Source organism: Manacus candei, unplaced genomic scaffold, assembly GCF_025592945.1.
Source record: "Manacus candei isolate 608988 ecotype Guabito, Panama unplaced genomic scaffold, ASM2559294v1 h1tg000159l, whole genome shotgun sequence".
Lineage (NCBI taxonomy): Eukaryota > Metazoa > Chordata > Aves > Passeriformes > Pipridae > Manacus > Manacus candei.
The window spans coordinates 1,813,921-1,834,441 of NW_026138207.1; the positions used below are offsets into that span (position 1 = coordinate 1,813,921).

General features: G+C 37.9%; 1 protein-coding gene across 8 annotated transcripts in view; it reads left to right on the forward strand.

The window, feature by feature from the left end:
• Positions 1 to 20,521, forward strand: part of NAXD (NAD(P)HX dehydratase) — a 51,053-nt gene that overhangs the window by 2,372 nt on the left and 28,160 nt on the right. For 3 of the 8 annotated variants that reach the window (XR_007900831.1, XM_051772831.1, XM_051772830.1), the window contains exons 3-7: positions 1,020 to 1,391; positions 4,816 to 4,966; positions 6,244 to 6,289; positions 7,952 to 8,040; positions 20,312 to 20,420. Coding sequence is in view for 7 of the 8 variants with exons in the window: in XM_051772831.1 (XP_051628791.1) it covers positions 1,020 to 1,391; positions 4,816 to 4,966; positions 6,244 to 6,289; positions 7,952 to 8,040; positions 20,312 to 20,420 (767 nt within the window). In the remaining variant the exon portion in view is untranslated. Of the gene's footprint in view, positions 1 to 1,019; positions 1,392 to 1,844; positions 1,866 to 1,926; positions 4,368 to 4,815; positions 4,967 to 6,243; positions 6,290 to 7,951; positions 8,041 to 20,311; positions 20,421 to 20,521 lie in introns of those variants that run through there. The other 5 variants (XM_051772832.1, XM_051772833.1, XM_051772836.1 and 2 more) reach the window with 3 other exon arrangements.

Sequence of the window (20,521 nt, forward strand, 5' to 3'; positions counted from 1 at the left end):
GCGTCCCCGTGATCCGGGTAGCCCGGAAGGGGAGCGGGCGGCTGCTGGTGCTGTAAATGCTGCGCAGCGGGTAGAGGGAGATGCTGCGGACAGGGGCCCTAGGGAGTTTTTATCCGATTTATCACTGGGAAACCGATGGAAAACTAGCACAGAGGTTATCGAGACAAAGTGACAGGTAGCACTGTACAAGAAAATAAACATCCTTCTCGCTGGAGGATTTTCCGGTTCACTGCAGACTGTGCAGTTTTGCTAATCGGTATTAAAGCGATGATGACGATAATACCTGAAAAATCTGCTTATTGTTGCAGATGGGTCAGAAAGCTAGCGGAGAGCTTTTACGTAATAATTGCATGCGTTGTTTCAGAAACACTGCTTTTAACTTTAGTGGCCTTGCGGACCGAAGCAGCACTTCGATAAAGCCGTCCTTTCCCTGCTCGATCTTTACCCTCCGTTCCGCATTTGTATTGTGGAGGTGCGGGGAAAGTGTTACTTGTTTGTTTTGAATCTAGATTAGTGCGGGGGTTTTAATACAAACATGAACCTGTCTTCAGAAGTTGACATCACTGAGGAATCAGCCAATTGGTTGACGTTTAACCAACGTTCTTTTTACACATAAACCCCATCAAAGAGTTGTTTACACTAATGTTCTTTTGAAATGCAAATCTAGAATGCCAACAGACTGAAACTCAATTTAGATTAATGTAATTACTTGCAATACACAAATGAGGCTATACTATTTAATAGCCTTCACTTAAACCTTTTTAGAAGATCAAAAAGACTCCTATTGTTGAACTTTAGTACTACAACAATTAAAAGATACCTCTGTGATTTTTGTGTTACCTTTGCAACTTTTTGGAAGCTTGTCTTTTTGCTTTAGTACTCTGAAATAGAAATATCTGAAATAAGTTCACACTGAAAAAGTGGAACAACTTTGCGGCACATTAGGGAGATTTTTTGCTGCTTTCCTCTTAGAAAATTATTTTTCATCAGAAAAATAATTGTTTCTTTCCTTGCTTTAGGCTTTAAAGAAGTCAATGCTCCAACTATTACCCCACCTCTCAGTCAGCCCAAAAGATCAAAAAAGCGCCATACAAATTTAACATTGGATAAAATGATGGAAAAATTCTTGCAGCAGAGCATGGATACAGATGAGAAATTTTACAGATTTGAAGAGCAGAGGCTCAAAATTGAGGACAAGCGTCGGGAAGCTGAGCATGCTCGAGAACTCCAGATGTTACAGATGTTGGGACAGATGTTGGCAGGAATTTCTTCTACAGTATCACAAAGGTCACAGTCTATACCAACAAGTCCACCTCGGAGAGCGAACCATCGTTCATATGCGGATAACTTTAATTATAATGCTATGACAGCAACACTTTCTCCACCGATAGGTACTTCCTTCTACAGCATAAATAAAAGCTAGGGGTTTTTTTAATGCTTCTGTGTGAAAGCACTGGTAGTAAGCAGCTTTTGAAAATAAAAGCTAATTGGAATAATTTAATATTGTGGTGAAGGTGTCTGTCTGATAAAAATGAAATTAAATTGTCATTCGTACTGTTGTACTGATTATTTAATACAGGTACATTAGTTACAACAAATTTTAATGAGCAAAATCGTACCTTTCAAACACTGTAAACATTGGGAACTTCTTTCCATGTTCACATCTCTGTGAAGTTAGGAGAAGCTTTATATGTAAAAGGCAAGTAGCAGAGTTGTGACAGCTACTAGAAACATTAGGTACTTTGTAGCAGAAATTTTGCTGCTGTTCTGCTTGAAGTTATCGAGCATAACCCAGTGTATGAAGTTAAGGCTGTGCATATGTTTTTTCAGGGCTGGGAAAAAAATGGAGTTTTGCCTACACTGAAGTAAGTCAGATGTTACAATCTAGCTTCTTTGAAATAAATTTCTTTACAACAAAATTCTGAATCTTACCAATTAATTAAATGTATTATTGTAGTAGGTGTTATAGAAGATGAAAATATTTGCTTGGTTTTCTTCAGCACCAACTCCTTTATAAATTCTTTGGGCATCTGAATTTAGTTTAAAGAAAAAGGCAAAGCAGTAGCTCAAGAATTGGTATTTATGCATAGACTTTTCCTTCCTTACCTTATGTGTGGGCCAAAAGCTGGTCATTAACAGACTGATTTCTTGAGATCTGTGGGTCTTTGACATTTATCTTTATCATAATCTCTTTCCACATGGAGGTAGACTGCTTGGGGAGGAGGAAATCAGGGATGTTCTCTAAGTGCTGGAACTAGTCAGGTTGGGGCTTGGTGGTTTGTAGCCTGCCACGTGGAAATGAAACAAGTCTTATTCTGTTCTAATTCTGAATTTCACACTGCTTGGAAGGAAAAAAGTGTAGTTTGAAAAGAGAAAAAAAAATACAAATCACCCAACCTCAGTGTTAAATAAAAATCTGGCATGCCAGATCCTAATGGGCATTCTCTGAGTCCTGAGAGGATCTTGGAGCCATTTCAGTTCTACATTACATACTGTGTTTTCTGGTAAAATGCATGAGAGACTGGGTGATTTGGTCTTTGAGGGTTTAGGCTGGCAGATCTGGTTGTGTTTCTTAGTGAATAGTTGGTCTGTAGCATTTCTTGGTGGCAGCAGACTTTCACAGATTATTTACGGCATACAAATAGATTCAGTGTTTTAAATGTTTTGACTTTTAAATTAAAAGGACAACTGGAGTGCTTTAGAAAATCCCTTTGGAAATCATTTAAGGTTCTAGACTGGGGCGATGGTACCTACAAGGCCTTACCATTACTTCTGAAAGGTTTTTCCTGAAAGCTGAATTATCTGTAATGGCTTGAAACTAAAGTTCAGTTTTTCTTGCTGGATCATGTCAGTATACAGTCATGTTGCACTGTGCAGAAATGCATTATATTTATTTAACTGTAGCAAGAGCAACTCAGGATTCTAATCTTGTGATTGACGAAGGTGTAACAAAGCATTTATCCTAAAACGTGAACATAATGCTTCAGGCAAAACATCTTTTAAGGAATTAAGGTTTCTGTTTATAGCTGAATATGCCTTAGTGATTCTGTAGGTAGAGTAGGGCTCTTTTAAGAATTGCTTTTTGCATAATTCTCTGTTTTCTCTCCATTTATTATGCATTCGCTTTCTATTTACATATAAACAAAAAACAGAAACAAAGAAACAGAAGGCCTTCTTAACAACATTGCACTTTAGGGGTTACAAACTATATTATATTGTGTGGTTGAAAACCAGCAGATGTATGAAGTGTGATTTAAAGAAAATAATCTGCCCTATTTCCAGAGGAGATGAGCATTTTGTTCTCCTCTCACTCACTGCAATGCTATTTTGGCTGCAATCCAAAACAGGTTGTGGTTTTGTTTTTTTTTTTTCTTTTAATTTCTTTCCTTTTTTCCCCCCTTTTTAATTTAGTCTCAGTAGGAGTGGGATGTCTGTATTATACAAGATTTTTAAAAGCAAAAGATCAGCCAGAAGTATTTATCATTGAACACCAAAGAAATTTTATTACTGAAGATTAACCTGTCTGGTTTAGGTTTAGATTCTGTGGAAGACAGAGAAAAAGATGCTTTTTCCTGATAGCACACCGATGTGGAGTTTTCTTGTTTATTACATTTTTTTCTCCATTATGATGCCCAAAATTTCTAGAACAGTTTTTCTTCTTTTTTCCTCTTTTTTTCGCTTCTTTTTTTCCTCCTCTATATTTTGGAGTTGGGGGGTGGGGTCTGCTGAGTTTTATACAGCTGAAAATAAGGAATATCATGGGAGTTATTTTCTGCATAATTGTGTTATACTGTATAGCATTTCCTTGAAAGCTTTTTAGAAGATCTGTAAAAAAGAAAGTAAGCATGACTATGGTCTAGGACGCTATTATTAACGTCCAAATAAACCACTCTTCTGAACAGAATTGTGCAGTTAATGAGGAGCTTAGTTGAAATATAAGAACTTATTCTTTTAGTGTATTTGCTGCAATTTATAGTTAAATGCATGGTTGAAAGAAGTACTGATCTTCACATTTGTCTCATGTTAGGTAAATGTTTTAATTCTCTCTAGCTGTAATTGTTGAAATACTTTTACTTCTGAATTTTTGTAGCCTTTTGAAACAGTAATTTGATATGTAGCCTTGTGAGTGTGCAGTTGTTTTAGTATGTGGTTTGACATGTAGTTTTGCATCAGAGATCTGGAGTTGTATTATAGCTAAAAATGATCTTTGTGTGATATTTGTGATGTTTGCATCTAGTGTGTTGGATTATAGTTTTGCAGAAAGACTTCCATTATGCTTTGTAACCGCCTACCAAAATAAAAAGGCAGTGAGATAGGCCCTGATTCTGCTAAGAGGTGGAAGTCTTTAAGGGGAAACGAAATATAAGGTAGGGTGTACGTTTAAATTTTGGTTTTAGTTGCTTTGTGCTTGCTCTGTGTCTGGATGTGTTCAGTCCTTGCCAAGTGTACCTATTTCAGTTGAGCTTAATTATGGAAGTGATTTCAGACTGAACTAAGATGATATTTCTAGTTACAAAATGTTCATATAACTGTTCTGGGTTGTGGTTTCCTTCTCTATGTGAGCCCTAAATTAGGACTGTGAACAGTCAGTGAGAATATTCTCTGCATCAGACCCTAAATTAATTTTTAACATCATCCTCTTCCCTAGTTACTCACTGTTTTAAAGGCCTTTAAGTGATAAAGCGTTTGGTTTTCAGACGTATGTCACTTTGTATATCTTTGTGTGATTTTATTAGTGTTCATGAGTGCTTAAAAGAAATGCTTGATGGTAGTTTAAGAAAGAACATACTTTAACACTTATTTTCTTCTTTTCAGTTATAGAGAGATCTTTTTCACTGCACAGAACACACTCTCTAAAGGATATGGAGAATATTTTTCAACTGGTGCGCAACGTTATCCCTCCTCTAACAGGGAAAAAGCATAAAGGTCAAGATGGTCGTATAGGCATTGTTGGAGGATGTCGAGAGTAAGTTAAATAGAAATTTGATTTTTGCTTCTCAGAGAGTTTGAGGATGTCATAAGTACTTGTAGAACCCATTCAAACTCACATTTAAAACGAGTATTTTCCAGGGAGCTTTACTAGTCCATCATCATGACCACGCATGCTTAGGAAAGAACATGTTTTCTTGCAGATGTGTTGCAAAATCTTGATGCTGAATGTGAGTGGAACTTAAAATGCTATCTGTGTCTGTTTCTACCTTCTGTGTCTTTTTTGACCACTAAACTGTCTGCTTTCAGTATTAGTTTTTTTCCATTGCATGATGACGTTATAGAATAAGTAGACTAGATCATGACAGTGGCACATCTGATTTTTTTTTAATATATATTTTTGTACCTTGAGAACTGGGTCTCTTAAATCAGGAATAGAATATTTTCTTACTGTGCCCTTTTTGTTTTGATAAATTGTGGTGTTTACTAGATTCTGTCAATAACTTGTTTTATGTACCAGAGTAATAAAAATAGCATGTTTCAGGGAAAAAAAGAGATGCAGCATAAATCAGTTAAGTGCTGTACTGACCTAGAAATAAAACAGGCTTTATATTCTTTGCCACAATACTTTGAATGAGCCACTCCACCTTCCTGTTCTTCATTTTCCCCTTTTGAAATAGGGACAACATCTTTCTCCTGTAAGAGAGATCTGCTGTTGGACATCTGCCATTAATAAGCATCCTATAAAGAGCAAAAAAGTGCTGTCTTATAGCTGGGTTGAATAGCCAGGAGTTAGAACCTAATGGGCTAGTAAGTTCTTACTTCTTGGCTGAAGTAAGCACTTCTGGAGGCTGGTACTGTTCATATCTCACTATTCAGTCTTTATGAAGAGAATTTAGGGCAACTGGAATCACAGTTTAGGCACTTTAGTTAAGCATCTAAAACCAGATGGGATTAATCCAGGTCACAGACCCCAGATTTAGCTTGCAAACAGTGCTTGGTGCTTGTTTTGTTTGTCTCTAAACTTTTTACCTTGGTTACCTGAAAAAATTCTACTGTTTTATGGCATGACCTTTGTAAATACTTCTATGAAAAATCAGGTGGATACAGTGAAATTTTGTGCCTTTGAAATCAGAGCAAGATTTGAGATTGGCTTCAGTATTGCAGGATTTTTTTCTGTCTTTTACAGCAAGCAGAAGGGAAAACAATTTTAAAAACTTGCTCTTGAATTTGGGATTTTATTACGGCAGACTGATTTCCAAATCATTGAATCTCATGACCGTGTTTCCTAACCTAAATTTTATTTCATTCTAGGTACACTGGAGCACCGTATTTTGCTGCAATTACAGCTCTCAAAGTGGTATGTGTTCTTCTATACCAGTCCAAAATGAACTTTTCATCATTTCTGTTGGCTAGGTGCCATTTTTAAAAGCATTCTTTCTCTGCTGCACATGAACTTTTGAGTTCTAGAAGGTCTTTTCTTGAACAAAGAAAATCCTGCATCCTAGATTTGTATAAATACTTTGTAAATATGGCATTCACTGTGTTTTCTTCCTCTGCGTAAGGTGAAGTTAGAAATATGTCAAAAAAATAAAAATATCAGAGACTTGGATAAGAAATTTCAAAATTTGATGAGATATTTTCTCCAAAAGTGAACAATAAAATAACTTTAGGTTATTGTTTAAAGTTATGATTTGGTGCTGCAGTGATTTCCTCAGTAATTTCTTCTGGACTTGATAAGTGTGTAGAATGAAATAACTTTTTTTCAAAACTTAAAACGTTAGTCTAGAAGGATTCTTATTGCTGTAAAACTAAAGATTATTGGTTGAATTTAATGTAATTTTTAATAGCACATTTTATTTACATTCTAATCTTCAGCAGAAGTATTTTCTAAGCTTCTTTTTCCTAGAAGGGTGAAGCTCCTTACTTTATTGACATATTAACTGGCTAAACATATTTATGCAGATTACATAAATACAGTAGTGATTGTTCAAATGTAAACAAGTCACGCTTACATAATACATCTGATTTTCAGTACTTTATATATAGTGTGTCAGTACTTCCAGTTCATTGTGTATGAAGATTTCTTTCAATAAGTGGGTAACCAACCTAGATATTTCCAACCACCTTTCCCTCAGGATGCAGTCCCTCAAAGATTTAAAATTAAATTATACTATTTATTCATGTTATTAGAAGATACCAAAGCCACTCAGCTTTCTGTTCACTATGTACAAATACAGTGTCATACTAGGAGGTTCCTTACTGAAGTCACTTGGTCTCAGATCATTACATCTGCACATAAAGAGTGAGAGGATCAAATCTCAGCATTGCTTAGTACCTTGAATGTTAAATATGTAGTAGTAAAGCAGAGGAGACACTTCCTTAGCCTTGGGAAATTTCAGTATGCACAACATATGAGATCAGGTTTTCTGGTCACCGCTTACATAATTTTTATGTGAATTTCTGATTTTTTGAGTTAATAACAGAAGCTTGAGACTCAATTCTTAATTAAGCTTTAATGTTTATTTAACTTAAGGGAGTGTTGTTGAAATTGTGCCCGCCTTTTATCTTTTATGGATTTGGCCTATTGAATGAAAGTGGTAGGACTGGAAATATGCCCATATTGCATAGCTATATTTTGCAAGTGTGTTACAGCAGTATTATGGCTCTCTAATGTAGCTTGTCTCATGTTCATTTGTATTCTTTTACCTTTCTTCTTAATGTACATGTGACATTTTAGTTGTTGTTCATCTGCAAATGAGAAACATTTCTCAAATGAGTAAAATTTCAAGATTTATGTCTCCAGTCATCCTATCAGTGAGAAACAGAAAAAAGTTATATTGGAAAAAATTCTCCAGAATATTTCATGATAGTCTAAGCCAAAATAGAAAAAATAATAAAGTTTGCTTTAACTATTGAGAAGTAAGAACTCAGATGAATTATTTGTTGAGTAAACTTTGGAATGGTAAAGTTATTATTAAGTATAAATTTGATAATACTGTTTGCAAATCTTTTTTTTTAGGGTGCAGATTTATCCCATGTGTTTTGTACCAAAGATGCAGCAACAGTAATCAAATCATATAGTCCAGAGCTGATTGTTCATCCAGTTCTGTAAGTGACTTATGTTTTGTTTAAATGAGCTAATCAGGCTTACTAGTTTGAACGTTTCAATCTGATAATTGATTAATTTATGTTATTTCTTTTTCTGAGTTACTGAATGGGTGAGCTATGGATTACAAAAACTTCGGGATTTGTCCCTTCATTACAGTTAGATATTTAATACAGAACAATCAATTGTGAATTTTTTTCATGACTATCAAAAGTAAAATTTCTAAAAAGCAAAGATCTTGCTTTCTGCTGCTTGCTGACACACGTTCTGTGATTGTAATGCATTTAACTGTAAACAGTTGCAAAATCCAGAACTAAGAAACACTAGAAGTCAGCATTTTGAAATTTGCATTTGAAAGGCAAGTGGAGTGTGTTCTCTTGCTTCTTCTGTCCTACTTGTATTTAACAGTAGTGTGTCCTTTTTCCCCTCTTGCTACTGTGCATATAGACACCTATGCAAAATGACTGGGCAAGAGAGATGATGATTCTCTTTTTTTCTCCATGAGTATGTTGCTTTAGATACATACCTGTTCTTGGGAATAAATGGATGTTCCAAAGTGATATAAAATTCAGGTTTTATTAACAAGAAGATGAAAAGTTTAATAAGCAACTGTCTTCTTAATTTGGAAAATCAGTGTGTGCGTTTCTAAATTTGTGTTCTGAAATATGTTACTGACTGACAAACTTTCACAGGATAAATTTGTTTCAATTAGGTGTTATGATGGTTTACAATGAGCACTGCAAATGAGAATTAAGATGTCTGCCTTAGGTATATGCCCCTGAGCTTAGTTTGCACCAGTGCATGTTAAAGTCTCTTGGTGTACATAGCAAAGCTGTGATTAAAGTAGAAAAAGCATAATTTAAAATCATGTTTGTCAGATACTGCTGTCAGAAAGGATTTATGACAGTAGAAATAATTTGGTGTCTGAGAAAAAGAATATGATCTTCCTTATGGGGATGCCTGTGGTAGGAAACCATAAGTTTATTACATTCTAAAGGCACATTTCATTCCTGTTACTGTAGAGAGTGGTGCTTAGAAAGAAGACAGTTAAACAGGGTTGTCTTCTGTTGGTTGCTTTTCCCCCCCCTCCCCCCCTACAAAGATAGGAGAAACCCATAACTTTATGGATTTTAGACAAGATAAAAATGATGTTTGAAAGCAAGGGAAAAATACACAGATAGGGGGTTTTTACCAGTATGACTGTGTTTGTCTCTAAAATCCTACAGGCACATCTTCAGTTGATGTTCTGTCTGATACCATATGATAACAAATGCAATGGAGAATCCTAATGGCAGTATTAGCATTTAACTTGTGTTGTCTTGATGTATGACACTCAGCATTCAGCATATGGTTGTCTTGTATGATAGCGAGTTGACTTTGCCTTGGGAAAAGCATTTTTTGTGTACACAGGGGTTCTTGATGTCTGGTAATGGTAAAGGTAAATAGGAGAAACAGAAGCACCATAGAGAAAAATGCAGGTACCAAAGTGTAAACAGTAAACTTTCTGTTCTTGGAGGACCGGATTGTGCCTGCTGGGTAAGAGTGGAGTGTTTTTATACACAGATTCTCAGTGTCTTCTGTGGAATTCAGATCTCAATGAAAACTCTGATCTTTCTATTCACAAAGAGAACTTTTGATTTTAAACTTCAACTCTGTCTATAAATTCCTCCAGATGCACAAAGTACAGTGAATCTAGAGATTTCCATATGCATGTATCTCTAAGTCTACAACTCAATATTTAATACTTTTAGTAAAACTGATTAATTTCACACAGACAGCTGGGCTAATTGCATGATGCAGTCGATCTGTAAATATTGTTTACATGACATTCAAAATGAAAAAATGCAAAATATGAGTGTTTAGATTTTATTTGTTCAATTTTCCTCATATTTTTATCTCTTCTGCTTCACTTGAGGGAAAGAGAAAATGGTTAGAAAGAAAAAAATCTTGACTGGCTCTATTGAGCCCAGATTTTATTTAAATTTACACTAACAGCCTATTTTTCTTGTAAGGTCCTTTTGTCTTCAGTGTCACACTTTTCATATGATCTTTTATATGTTGTGGAGCCGTTCAGGTTCTGCAGGCACGGCCGACTGCTCTTGATTCAGAGCCTGATCTCTTAAACAGTCTTTGTACTTTCTCCCAGGCTGCACTTCACGCATGGGAGAACCTCCGGGAAAAACCCACCAAGCAGCTATGTCATTGTTTTCTTTTGTGTCTCTCCTTAAAACTTTGCTTTGTTATGATTTCTCCATGACCCTTCAGAATAACTAGGTAGCTGTTGTACCACTCTCTTATTATGCTAATTATAATTATGGTCCTGTGTACTCAACTCACTGTTTGAACAGTTTGGCATTTTGCCAGGGTTCAGCTGCCATTTTGTGCTGCCAGGAGCCTGACATTTTATCATCTCTGTGACTGAGCTGCCACTACGTTTCTCTACTGCCTTCACCTCACAGGGAATCGTCTCAAGGAAAGAACATGCTCTTTTTTTGCCCTTGTCTAAATGCAAGGGCGTTTCTGGCTTATTAGGGGTGCTGTGGTGGATCTGGGCCAGCATGACTAGTGAAGGTATCTGAGAGCTAGAAGTTGGACTAGAGTGTTTCAGGTCCTTGGCAAACGTATATCACTTCAAGGACGTTCAAGGAATGGTGTGTGAGAATGACTGAGTAGGATTGCAGAGGAGGGTTATGAAAACGAACATCCATCTCACAGCATTGACAGGGGAATTCCTTGTGACCCCAGCTGTAGACCATCCTGGGATTCCTTTTGGTATAACAGCCTATAGTGGGGATACCCATAACGCAATTTTCTCTGAGGTTTTTGTCCTTGAGTTCATTCTTTGTGAGTCAACATGGGAGAACTGGGGCTACACATGGCAGCTTGGGATCTGGAAAGATGAAGTTTCAGCACCTGGCTCTATGTGTCCTCGCCACCTGAGTGGAATAATGATAACTGAGTGTTTAGGGGCCATGAATAGGCAATATTATCAGTAGTAACTTTTCCTTTTTATTCAGAGATTCTGTCACATGCATTATGGCCCCTTCCACCATGACCTGGTAGTATTCAAAAACTGACCAGCTTACCAGTTCAATATTTTTGCTGTCTCACTTTTTGCTTTCATGTAGAGAAGCGTGTATTGTAGTGAAAAGTGTGTATTGTAGAAGTTAAGGCCTTTTGAATAGTGGAATAAATGGAGTCTTGGTGACAGCTGCCTTCCTTGGTCTTGTCACTGCTACTCCCAGTTTGTGCTACATTTTTCCGTTTTCTCAGCTAACATGTTCCTACTGTAAATGCTACACAATTACAGACAAGATAAAACTTAGCTTTGGCATTTTATTAAGTTTTACTGCAGGTGTCTCCTGTGTGGATTTTTGCTGTAGATGTGTGTGTACAGATGTGTGTGTGTCATGCATTAGTGTTGAGAACTTTGTAGAGAAGAGTTTTCAGCGGCTTTTTTTATATACCTAGTTAATTCCCTGGCTCAGGTCAGGTTGAATAGACTTCTTGGATACTTGTGTTGGATTGGCTTATCCTGTCTTGATAGGCAAGTGATCACAGAACTAAATGAGCTATATGAACCCAGCTGGTTATATTTTAAAAGAAGATTGAATAAACCTATTGTGCTAGATTCCCCTCTTGCAAGGACATTTTGCAATTAATTGTCCAGAAATTTTCTCCTCTGTAGACCAGGAGACATCCACATTCTACTGAGTAGGCCTCTTGTAACCTGGTTATCAGACACTTAGTAAAATCAGCAGTCTATACTCCTTGATCTCTGGCAGTTTATCAGAGAAGTAGAATGAGATGTCAGGGGCCAAAGAAGTTAGGTAATTTTTCCATTATTCACAAAAAAAGTCACCCTTGAACTAGGTATGGATTTAGAACTAATATCTTCCTCACAGCTGGTTGTATACATGGGCCTGTATGGACTAGGAAAGATTGCCAGAATTACTGGAAGTCTTATAGTTAATTGCAGAGTTCGAGTTTTGGCTTGGATTTTGAAAGATTATTCTTTTGAGTTAAAAATAACGGGACAAAATTCTCATGAGGCTGGACTATATGTTGAGGCCAGTCACCACTAATGAAGAAACTTGATGGGGGTTTCTGGAACATATTTTACCTAATTTTACTGAATTTTGTCTACATTTTGACAGTTTGATGAAGTCACGAGTCATGAATAATGAGCTCCTGATAAATTATTTGAATACTTTTAACCACTGGCAAGTCTCTTAAAGAAAGCCTAGGAAAAATCTTAAGATTATTAGCCCTTTATAATTTATTATGTGGAGAGGAAACTCACACCTTTCAGTTGTTAGCTAAGGCTAGCTATTAACCAACACTTCTGTGTAATGGTGGGACTTATGCCTCTTTTGGATCAGCTGCTGGAAAAAGTGCAGGAGTTCATGTCACCAAGGAAAGTCAAGGGGAAAGTCAAGGAGAAAGCAGAGATTGCTTCAGTTACCAAAAAGATGTCTCCCAAGTGACTTGGCTGCTGGATCCTCATTATACCTGCAGAGAAGATGAAGGAAGGCATAAACTGTGTGATGTTTCTCCCAAGCCCCATTTAGACAGCAGTTTAACTAGGAATCACATAAAAAAGTTTTTGTATTTTTTTCTTAGGTTGTCAGGGAGAGATAAAGGTCAGTTTGTGTGTGCTGAATCAGAGATTTTATATATTTAAACTGTGTCCAGTCCTGTTGTGCAGTGCTGTGGCCAAAACTTGCTTATGGACCTGTTTCTTGTGTCCAGCTTTCTTGGCAAAAAGCTGCTGCTTCTTTACTGTGTGTTGCAGTGTGAATAAAAGCTGGGAGGTGTATTCAGCCCATACTATAGTCCCTTTCCTCCCTGTTGTTGCAGAAGTCCCATGTGATACTAACACAGATTTTGTCACCTCCTCAAAATGTGAGAAGTAGCCAAAGGTTTTTAGCATTGCTGCAGGGAGTGCTACTGGTCTTGCTGCTTCCTGACGTGTCAGAAGGAGATGTACTCCGATTAGATCCTGGCCAAATTCATCCTTCTGAATGCTTGCCATACTACTGTGATTTGAAACCAGGATTAAATTTCTTTGGTGTTCAGACTTCCTTGAGTGTTGAACCTTTCTTGAGTTTTAATGAAGGCAGGCGTGCCTGGGGTTTGATTTTGCATGATTTTTTTTATTATTGTTTGAAGGTTTTAGGGTCTCTCTATTTTTTTTTTTAACCAGATGACAATTAGCAAAGCAGGTATTTAGACTGAGACTTGTTCTGTCTTCTCATGTGTCCACAGCCAACTGGAAGTACTCTAGCCTTCTGGGTATTAGTTCAGCTATCATCTGTGCCTTATGAGTTGAATGAGAGGGCTACCAGTGTGAAAAAGCTTGTCACTTTATTTGCTGGTTTTAACATTAAAAAAAAAGTGCTTTCATTTTTCTAGGGACGTTTTAAGTGTGTTTCTTTCTGAGGGAAATTACATTGTCATCTTCATTCTGTTACTTTTAAAGTCACAGGTCAGGTTGATTGCAGTCCATTTGAAGAATATTTGACAGATTCTGCTTACCAAGTCAGTTCACAAGAAGTATTAATGGGTCAAGACCACTTGCATGAACTCTGAAAACAGGAGGTCAAGACGTTTGGTTATCGCTATGCTTTTGGGGATGATTGTCATAATACACATTGGTAATGTGGTTGAAATCAAACCAGACTACAACTGCTTTAAGTATTTAGGTATATCTAAATGCAGGTCATAAAATGATTGTGTTATGGAGCTGTGGTATCTTTACAAGGCTAGATAAGGTTGACCTTCAGTGCTGTTGTCATGTCTGTATGAGAAGTCTCAGAAAACAGTCAGAAATAGCTTCTTCTCCTTTGTAGGTCTCTCATGGGATGCAAGAGGCTCTGCTCTGCATGAGAGGTGATCCCATGTGTATATTGCTTTTGGGTTTGTTGTTGAAGAGGCTGTTGTTAGCTCTGATACTTGTAGTGTGTGACCACCCAGTTCCTAGTGAAACAGAACATCTGATACCTAAGTGAGAATCTGGTGTGCAAAGAGGAGCTGTGGAAAACATTTTCAGTTTTGTTGTCATCATTGTGAAAAAATCCCAAAACAATGATATAGCAAATACAGCATTTTTGCTAAATGTGTACCTCAGTAGGTCATTGAAGGAAGAGTATGTAGTGGAGTAAGTAGAGACTCTGATACCTGCATATTAAGAGCACACTCTCTTCCTATGACCTCATGATACCCATGCTTCTCCTGGATAATAGCGTGCTGTTCCTGCTGCTGTGTTTTTAATATTTAGAAGAAGCCTACTAGGTTCGCTTCTGGTGTCTAAATTAACTTACTCAGTGGCTGGAAAGGAAGACTATTTGAATAGAATTCAATACTTCCTATTAAGGCCTTTGTTTTTCTTTCATTTTCTTCCCTGTCATTTAATCAAATTGTAGCTGGAAAATATGTATTTTTATCCAGTGTTTACAGATTGTACACTATTCAAAGACACTAGATGAAAATAACCATTTTGTCTTCTAAACTTCGGGGGGGGCATTTTAATGTGCTAACTTAAATTTAATAAAAGTATCTCTTTTTGGTCTGTAGTTGCATCTAGCCAACTTCATGCCACTGTGTTGTCATTGAGATTTGCTCTACCTGATTGAGGTGCTTGGTGATAGACACATGAGTTGATAATAGACTCAATGAACTTCTCTAGAATAAGTTATTATTTCCAATTCTGTTCATGGGACTGAAAGAGGCTGCCTGAAGCCCTTGGGCTTCTGGAGATTTGGCATTAATTTACAAGAATGATGATTTAAACATTGACAAATAGAGCTAGTCTTGGAATAGAACATTTAATTTTGTGCTCAACATTTTTTTGCATTGTTTGGGTTTGAAATAACTCATTTGACCTAAACTCTCCAGGATAATCTCGCTCCTCTTATTTACCCAGTTTCCAATAAAGACCTCACCCAAGATTTACCACAGTAGTTAACAATTAGCTTTCTGAGATGACTACATGAGTTCCAGAGCTACACATTACGTCCAGTCTTCTGCTCTTTTGATGTGTTGTATAACATGACAGGTTCCAAATGTCAGCAGGTCTAACATTTGATTCACATTAATTATAATTACCTGCAGTGTTTGGACAAACAAAACTGAAACTCTTTCATCCTCAGATCAGAGACTTTTTCCCATCTTTGAAGATAAGTCTCTAGTTTGCCTTTTGAAACTGCCCACTTAAAGTGACTTTGTCCAGGTTTGCATAAACAGAATTCTGCAGTGGTACATTTTAATGCATTTGAAGTTGCCTCAGTCACACCAAGTGTGCACAGATAATGAGCAGATTTTGAATAATATACTCTCCAGTGAGAAGCCATATAGTTGACTGGGTGATGGCAATCTTGCTTTTGTCCCATGTTCTTCTCTAGCAGGAGGTCTCACTTGATTGGCATTTTGTGGTGTCCATACCACATCCCTGATTACTAAGGTGTTTCCAGCTCTGCCTAAAACACATGTGAAGAGCTGCAGTCCCGCTGACTCCTGTTTGTGCTGTCATTCATGCTTATCTATTATTTCCGTAGCTCCTGGTTCCACCCTTGCTGACTTTGCTTCACATTTTCTTGTTTCCGTGTAAAATTTGACAAGGCTGCACATTATCACTTGTTCCTTTTCCTCCTCCAGGAAGCAATGCCAGTAACTGTCATTCATCCTGAATGAGGAAAGCTGCTGTGTTTAGAGCCTACTGTAATAATTTAAAGCTATTGCTTAGTCGCTTTTGATCATTTGGTAAAAGCCAGTCTTTGAATAAAAAGCAGCATAGAACAAAATTTTTGGGTTTTTTGGAAGGATGGGGATGGGAGTGGTGTTTCAGGCCTTAGCTGTCGAGTGTCCTCCCACTCTGGGTAGTGATCAGCCTAGAGCAGAGATTCAAGCAGATGGCACCTGGTAGATAACTATTACAAGCTACTGTAGAAGATGTTTAGAAACTGTGGGTGATATTAGGGCAGTAACCACCATCTTTTTTTTCAGGTTGGGGTTTTTTTTTGGTGGTGGTGGTGGTGTTGTTTTTGGAAAAGTTATTACATTGAGCTTTCCCTAAGATGATGATCTACAGAACTGTGTTTTATGACAATTTTTATTGTGTGATAGTGAAATACAGAAGAGTCCTGAAGAGCAAAAAGCTTAACCTGAAGTTTTTCTTTCTGTATAAGGTCATCACCTCAGGGCTGCTCTCAATGACTTCTCCCAGTCTGTACTGCTATCTAGGATTGCCCTGACCCAGGTGCAGCACAATGCACGTATTGAACTTCATGAGGTTGATGTGGCAAAAGTTATCTAAAGCTAGTAATAATTTGCAGAGAATTTATTCTCACCATTTTAGAGACTCAGTGCTTTGTCTGTTTTGTCATGGAAAGTACTTTTCTTGATACATTCAGGAAGCAGAGAGAAGAGCAAAAAGAAAAGCTTGCGAGGTGCTGAACACCATGCCTTGGTCCTGTCCACACAGTGGCTTCAGGGGTGGCAAATGATAAAGCTGTTGTGTCTGTCTTCCCAAGAGATCACAGGCTTCTCAGCCTCTGTGAGCGAAGCTTTGTCTCTCTCTCCCCTTACCTCTCACTAATAGCCAGGGAAAGCTGATCAGACCCCATCTGTGGCCTCCCCAAGGTTGTGCTCTGTGGTGAACTTGCCACTGGCTGCCGCAAGAGAGGAGCCCCGAAGAAAAGATACAAGGACTCCCTGAAACAACATCTCAGCCTTGGCCATATTGATCACCATAACTGGTCTACTCTGGCCTCCAATCGGGAGATCTGGAGACACACCATCTATAACGCTGCTGATGCCTTTGAGAAGGCACGCAGGATCACCCTTGAGGAGAAAAGACAATGCAGAAAGAGTCAGGTCTTGCCAATACCACCTAAGGAGTCCTTTTGTTGTGCCTTTTGCAACCTGCCCTGTCTATCTCCTATTGACCTTTTTAGCCACCAGCACACTTGTAGCAAATGTGGGTAGAGAGCCCTTCCCAAATCTTCGTTCCTGAAGCCTAGCCATGAAATTGGGTTCTGTCAAAGCCCGAAGATTGCATCTCTTTTGAACAAGGGGTCGTCTTCTTCATAGCTCATACCTTTCTAGATAGGAGTTTGTTTTTTTAAAATACAGTGCTAATTTCAATTGTTGTTTCAAAGTCTTGGGCAGTGGAGGTGCTAATTAAATGAAGAGGTTTGAGATCAGGTTAATAACCAGGCAAAGAAATTGGCATGAAATTACAAAGGACATTAACAGTGTTCTTTGTGTGAGTGTAGTACACAGTGAACAGCTGAGGATCTGATAATGTTTTGTGCTGGTGCCTCCAAAGTCTTTAGAGGTTTTTGTCTGGTTTTGATACACAGGCAAACAAGAAAAAGCAAGTTTTTTTTCTGTAGTAATCAACTAAACACTGCCAAGGAGTATTTTTTCCTCAGTACCTAAAAGCACGATTATCTGCACAGGCAAATTACTCAAACAATCCTTAGCAAGAATTTTGGACTATGCCATCTAGCCTTTCCCAACCACTTTTTCCACTGATGAGGGATTACCGTGGTCCAGCAACTGTGTCCAACAGGCAGGTTGAGCTTTGCCTGCTCTGAAACCTCAGGGTGTACAGACCAGCTGCCCTCAGTGTCAAGAGAGCTCTTCTGGGCATATTAAGTCATGTGTATAGACTGTAGCTGTTAAGAGCTGGAAGAGTTTCTGTATTTGTGCTGAATCCTGTGGTCAGGAACATTCAAGGTGATACCCCTTCCTGAAGAAAGTTACCTGTTGATCATTTGTACCCTGTCAGCTTTAAAATGCTACTAGTTTGATGTCTGTAAGATTACACAACAGCCCTTCCACTTTCAGAGCAGCTGTAGATACGGGATATTTGTAAGGCATGTGTAGCTGCATAGCCACAGCTGTTGTGAACATCCAGTGTCTTGAAGTGAAGTTGGTATGTTGCTTCTGCAAGGCAGTATTTGTTCTGCTTTCTTTATGAAGAATCAAAATCCATCAGTTACTTTACAGCATGTTTTTATAGCTGATTTTGCTATGTAGTAGTCATTATCACCATTTTTAATCTGTTGACCCTTCACGGCTTGGGTTGCTTCTTGATGTGAAGTTGCAAAGGAGTTGAATGTAATGTTTGCAAAATACTTTGAAGATGAAAAGCTCCACAGTAGGTTTTTATTATTACCAGAGGCAAAGTGAGGAGGAGTGGCTTAATGTTGGATTGTTCATTTCCCAAGAGATGGCTTTGTTTTGGAAAGTGCACATTATCAATTGGATTGTAGACAAAATTATTTTATTTCAATCCTGAATATAAATAAATTGGCAAACTTTCTACCTTTATATTATTTGCATGAGATATTTGTAGAAGAGCAGAGCATTTATGGTACTGCCTATGGCTCTGTTCTTAGCTTATGTTTACTGAAGCATTTTTTAAAATGTATTTGGCTTCTACAGTCCAAAGGTATTTTGAATCCAGTCCATTCACACATCCTTATATATATATATATATATCCGTATATTTATAACTGTATGATACATAGATACATTTATTTGAGAAATATATGTATTTGAGATATATATTGCTCTTCAAAGATAAAATAAGTTCAGCATGTGAATTTAAAAAAGTGACCAGCATTCAGAAATGGTGATGTTTTATTAGAGTTTTGATTACAGGCAATTTTTCATTGCTCAACCTCTCACGTCTTCTTTTTTTTTTTTAATAGTGCTTTAAATATTTCTTGAAGCATTTTTATTTCCAGCCTGTACCTACATCATAAACTTACAGGTGATTGTAACAGAGACGAATAAAAAGTAAAAAAATGAGCTGTTTGGCAATTCTGAAGCTGCTACTGTTTCCTTGCGAGTTAGAGAAATGAGGGAGCTGCATCGTTCAAATGGAAATTGAGCTGCTAAACCAGGGGACTGCTTCAGGGACACCCGATGTCCTCACGTGGTTCGTTGTCTCCCTTGACCTTGCAGCGGGTCATTGCTTCTACGCAGCAGCCTTGTTTTGACAGAGCTGTTTTGTGGTGTCAGCACAGGGTGCCTTTGGGGAGCCCTGGCTGGCACAGCCGGGATTTCTGGAGCAGCTTTGTCTGTGGAGGGGCTGCTGGGCTGCGGCCAGGCGGGAGGCACTGCATCCCTGCAGCCTTGAGTGCTCTGCCTCGCACCCTGCAGCTGCAAAGGCTCTGGGCTCCTGTCTGGCACTTGCAGAAATCATTGTGGAATTTGCTGATTCTGCCAGATGCAAGCTAAACACTTGTTCCCAAGTGGTGTGTCCCATCAGTACAGCTGTTGGTTATGAAAAACATGCAGTGGCTTTCATCCGTAATAATACAGCTTTGTTGAAGTATTGCAAGCTTAAAATATTCTGAGCAATACTCTGAAGCAGGACCTCCTTGCTCAGCCTACAGGGAGCTTTATTCCCTGTGCTTCAGTTAAAATGCTCGTTTATTTTTGTCACTAATGTCAGAGGTGGGGAGGGAGGGAGGCTAAATTTTCCCTCCATACTGTCAGTAAGGATTAACTACAACTGGTGGGCAGTACTTTCAAAATATTCTGGCCTATTTACACAATAAAACTGATCAGAACAAAATAAACAGTTCTGGTCAGTGGCTGAATGCCGTATTGTGGCAACTATATTTGGCAGCGGATTTTCTCATCATTTTTCCAGTGTAGACAAAACCCTGAATGCTGCAGAAATCTTAAGCAGTACAAGCAGATAATACCCCTACTGAATAGCTTGTTTCTCCAGTTGCCTTTTGGGGAAACAGGACAATTTGGCTGTAATTCAGTTGGAACAAATGCTTATGAAGCAATGACAAAAAAGCATATGAGTAGATTTATCATTTTGCCATGTAGGGAAATAAATAATTCCATCATTTCCAGCAAGCCATGGTATATACCTGTGAGATGGTGGATCTCTCTCCAAGGTATAATCTCTGCAAAGAAGCATTAGATAGGAATTGTGACAGACCAAAAATTGTTGGTTTCCTGCTTGGGTTTTATTTTTTTATTTTGTAAACAACTGTAGTGGGTACTTGCAATTACCTCCTCATTTTTATGTGATATTCTCTAAGGAATGAATTGAGAGAAATGTTTGGGCAACCATTCCGTATTTCCTGAGTCATAGATTTTTGGTAGTTTGGAAGATAAAATTGCCTGACACTCAAGATAGGAAATATCTCTTTCTATCTTGCATCTTGAACTCAGTTTCTGAGACTACTAAAAGGAAGCCTTTTTAAACTTGTCTTTTTTTTCACACTTCCATTTTAGTGATAGTCCCAATGCTGTCCATGAGGTGGAAAAGTGGTTACCACGACTGCACTCAGTTGTCATAGGACCTGGCTTAGGTAGAGATGAAGTTCTACTTGAGAACGCAAAGGTAATATGCATACTGATATTTTATCCTTTGTCTTTATGTTGAATTTTATTAACTAGTTTCCTGTATTTTATATCACTACACAAATGTTCTTGATAGGGTTG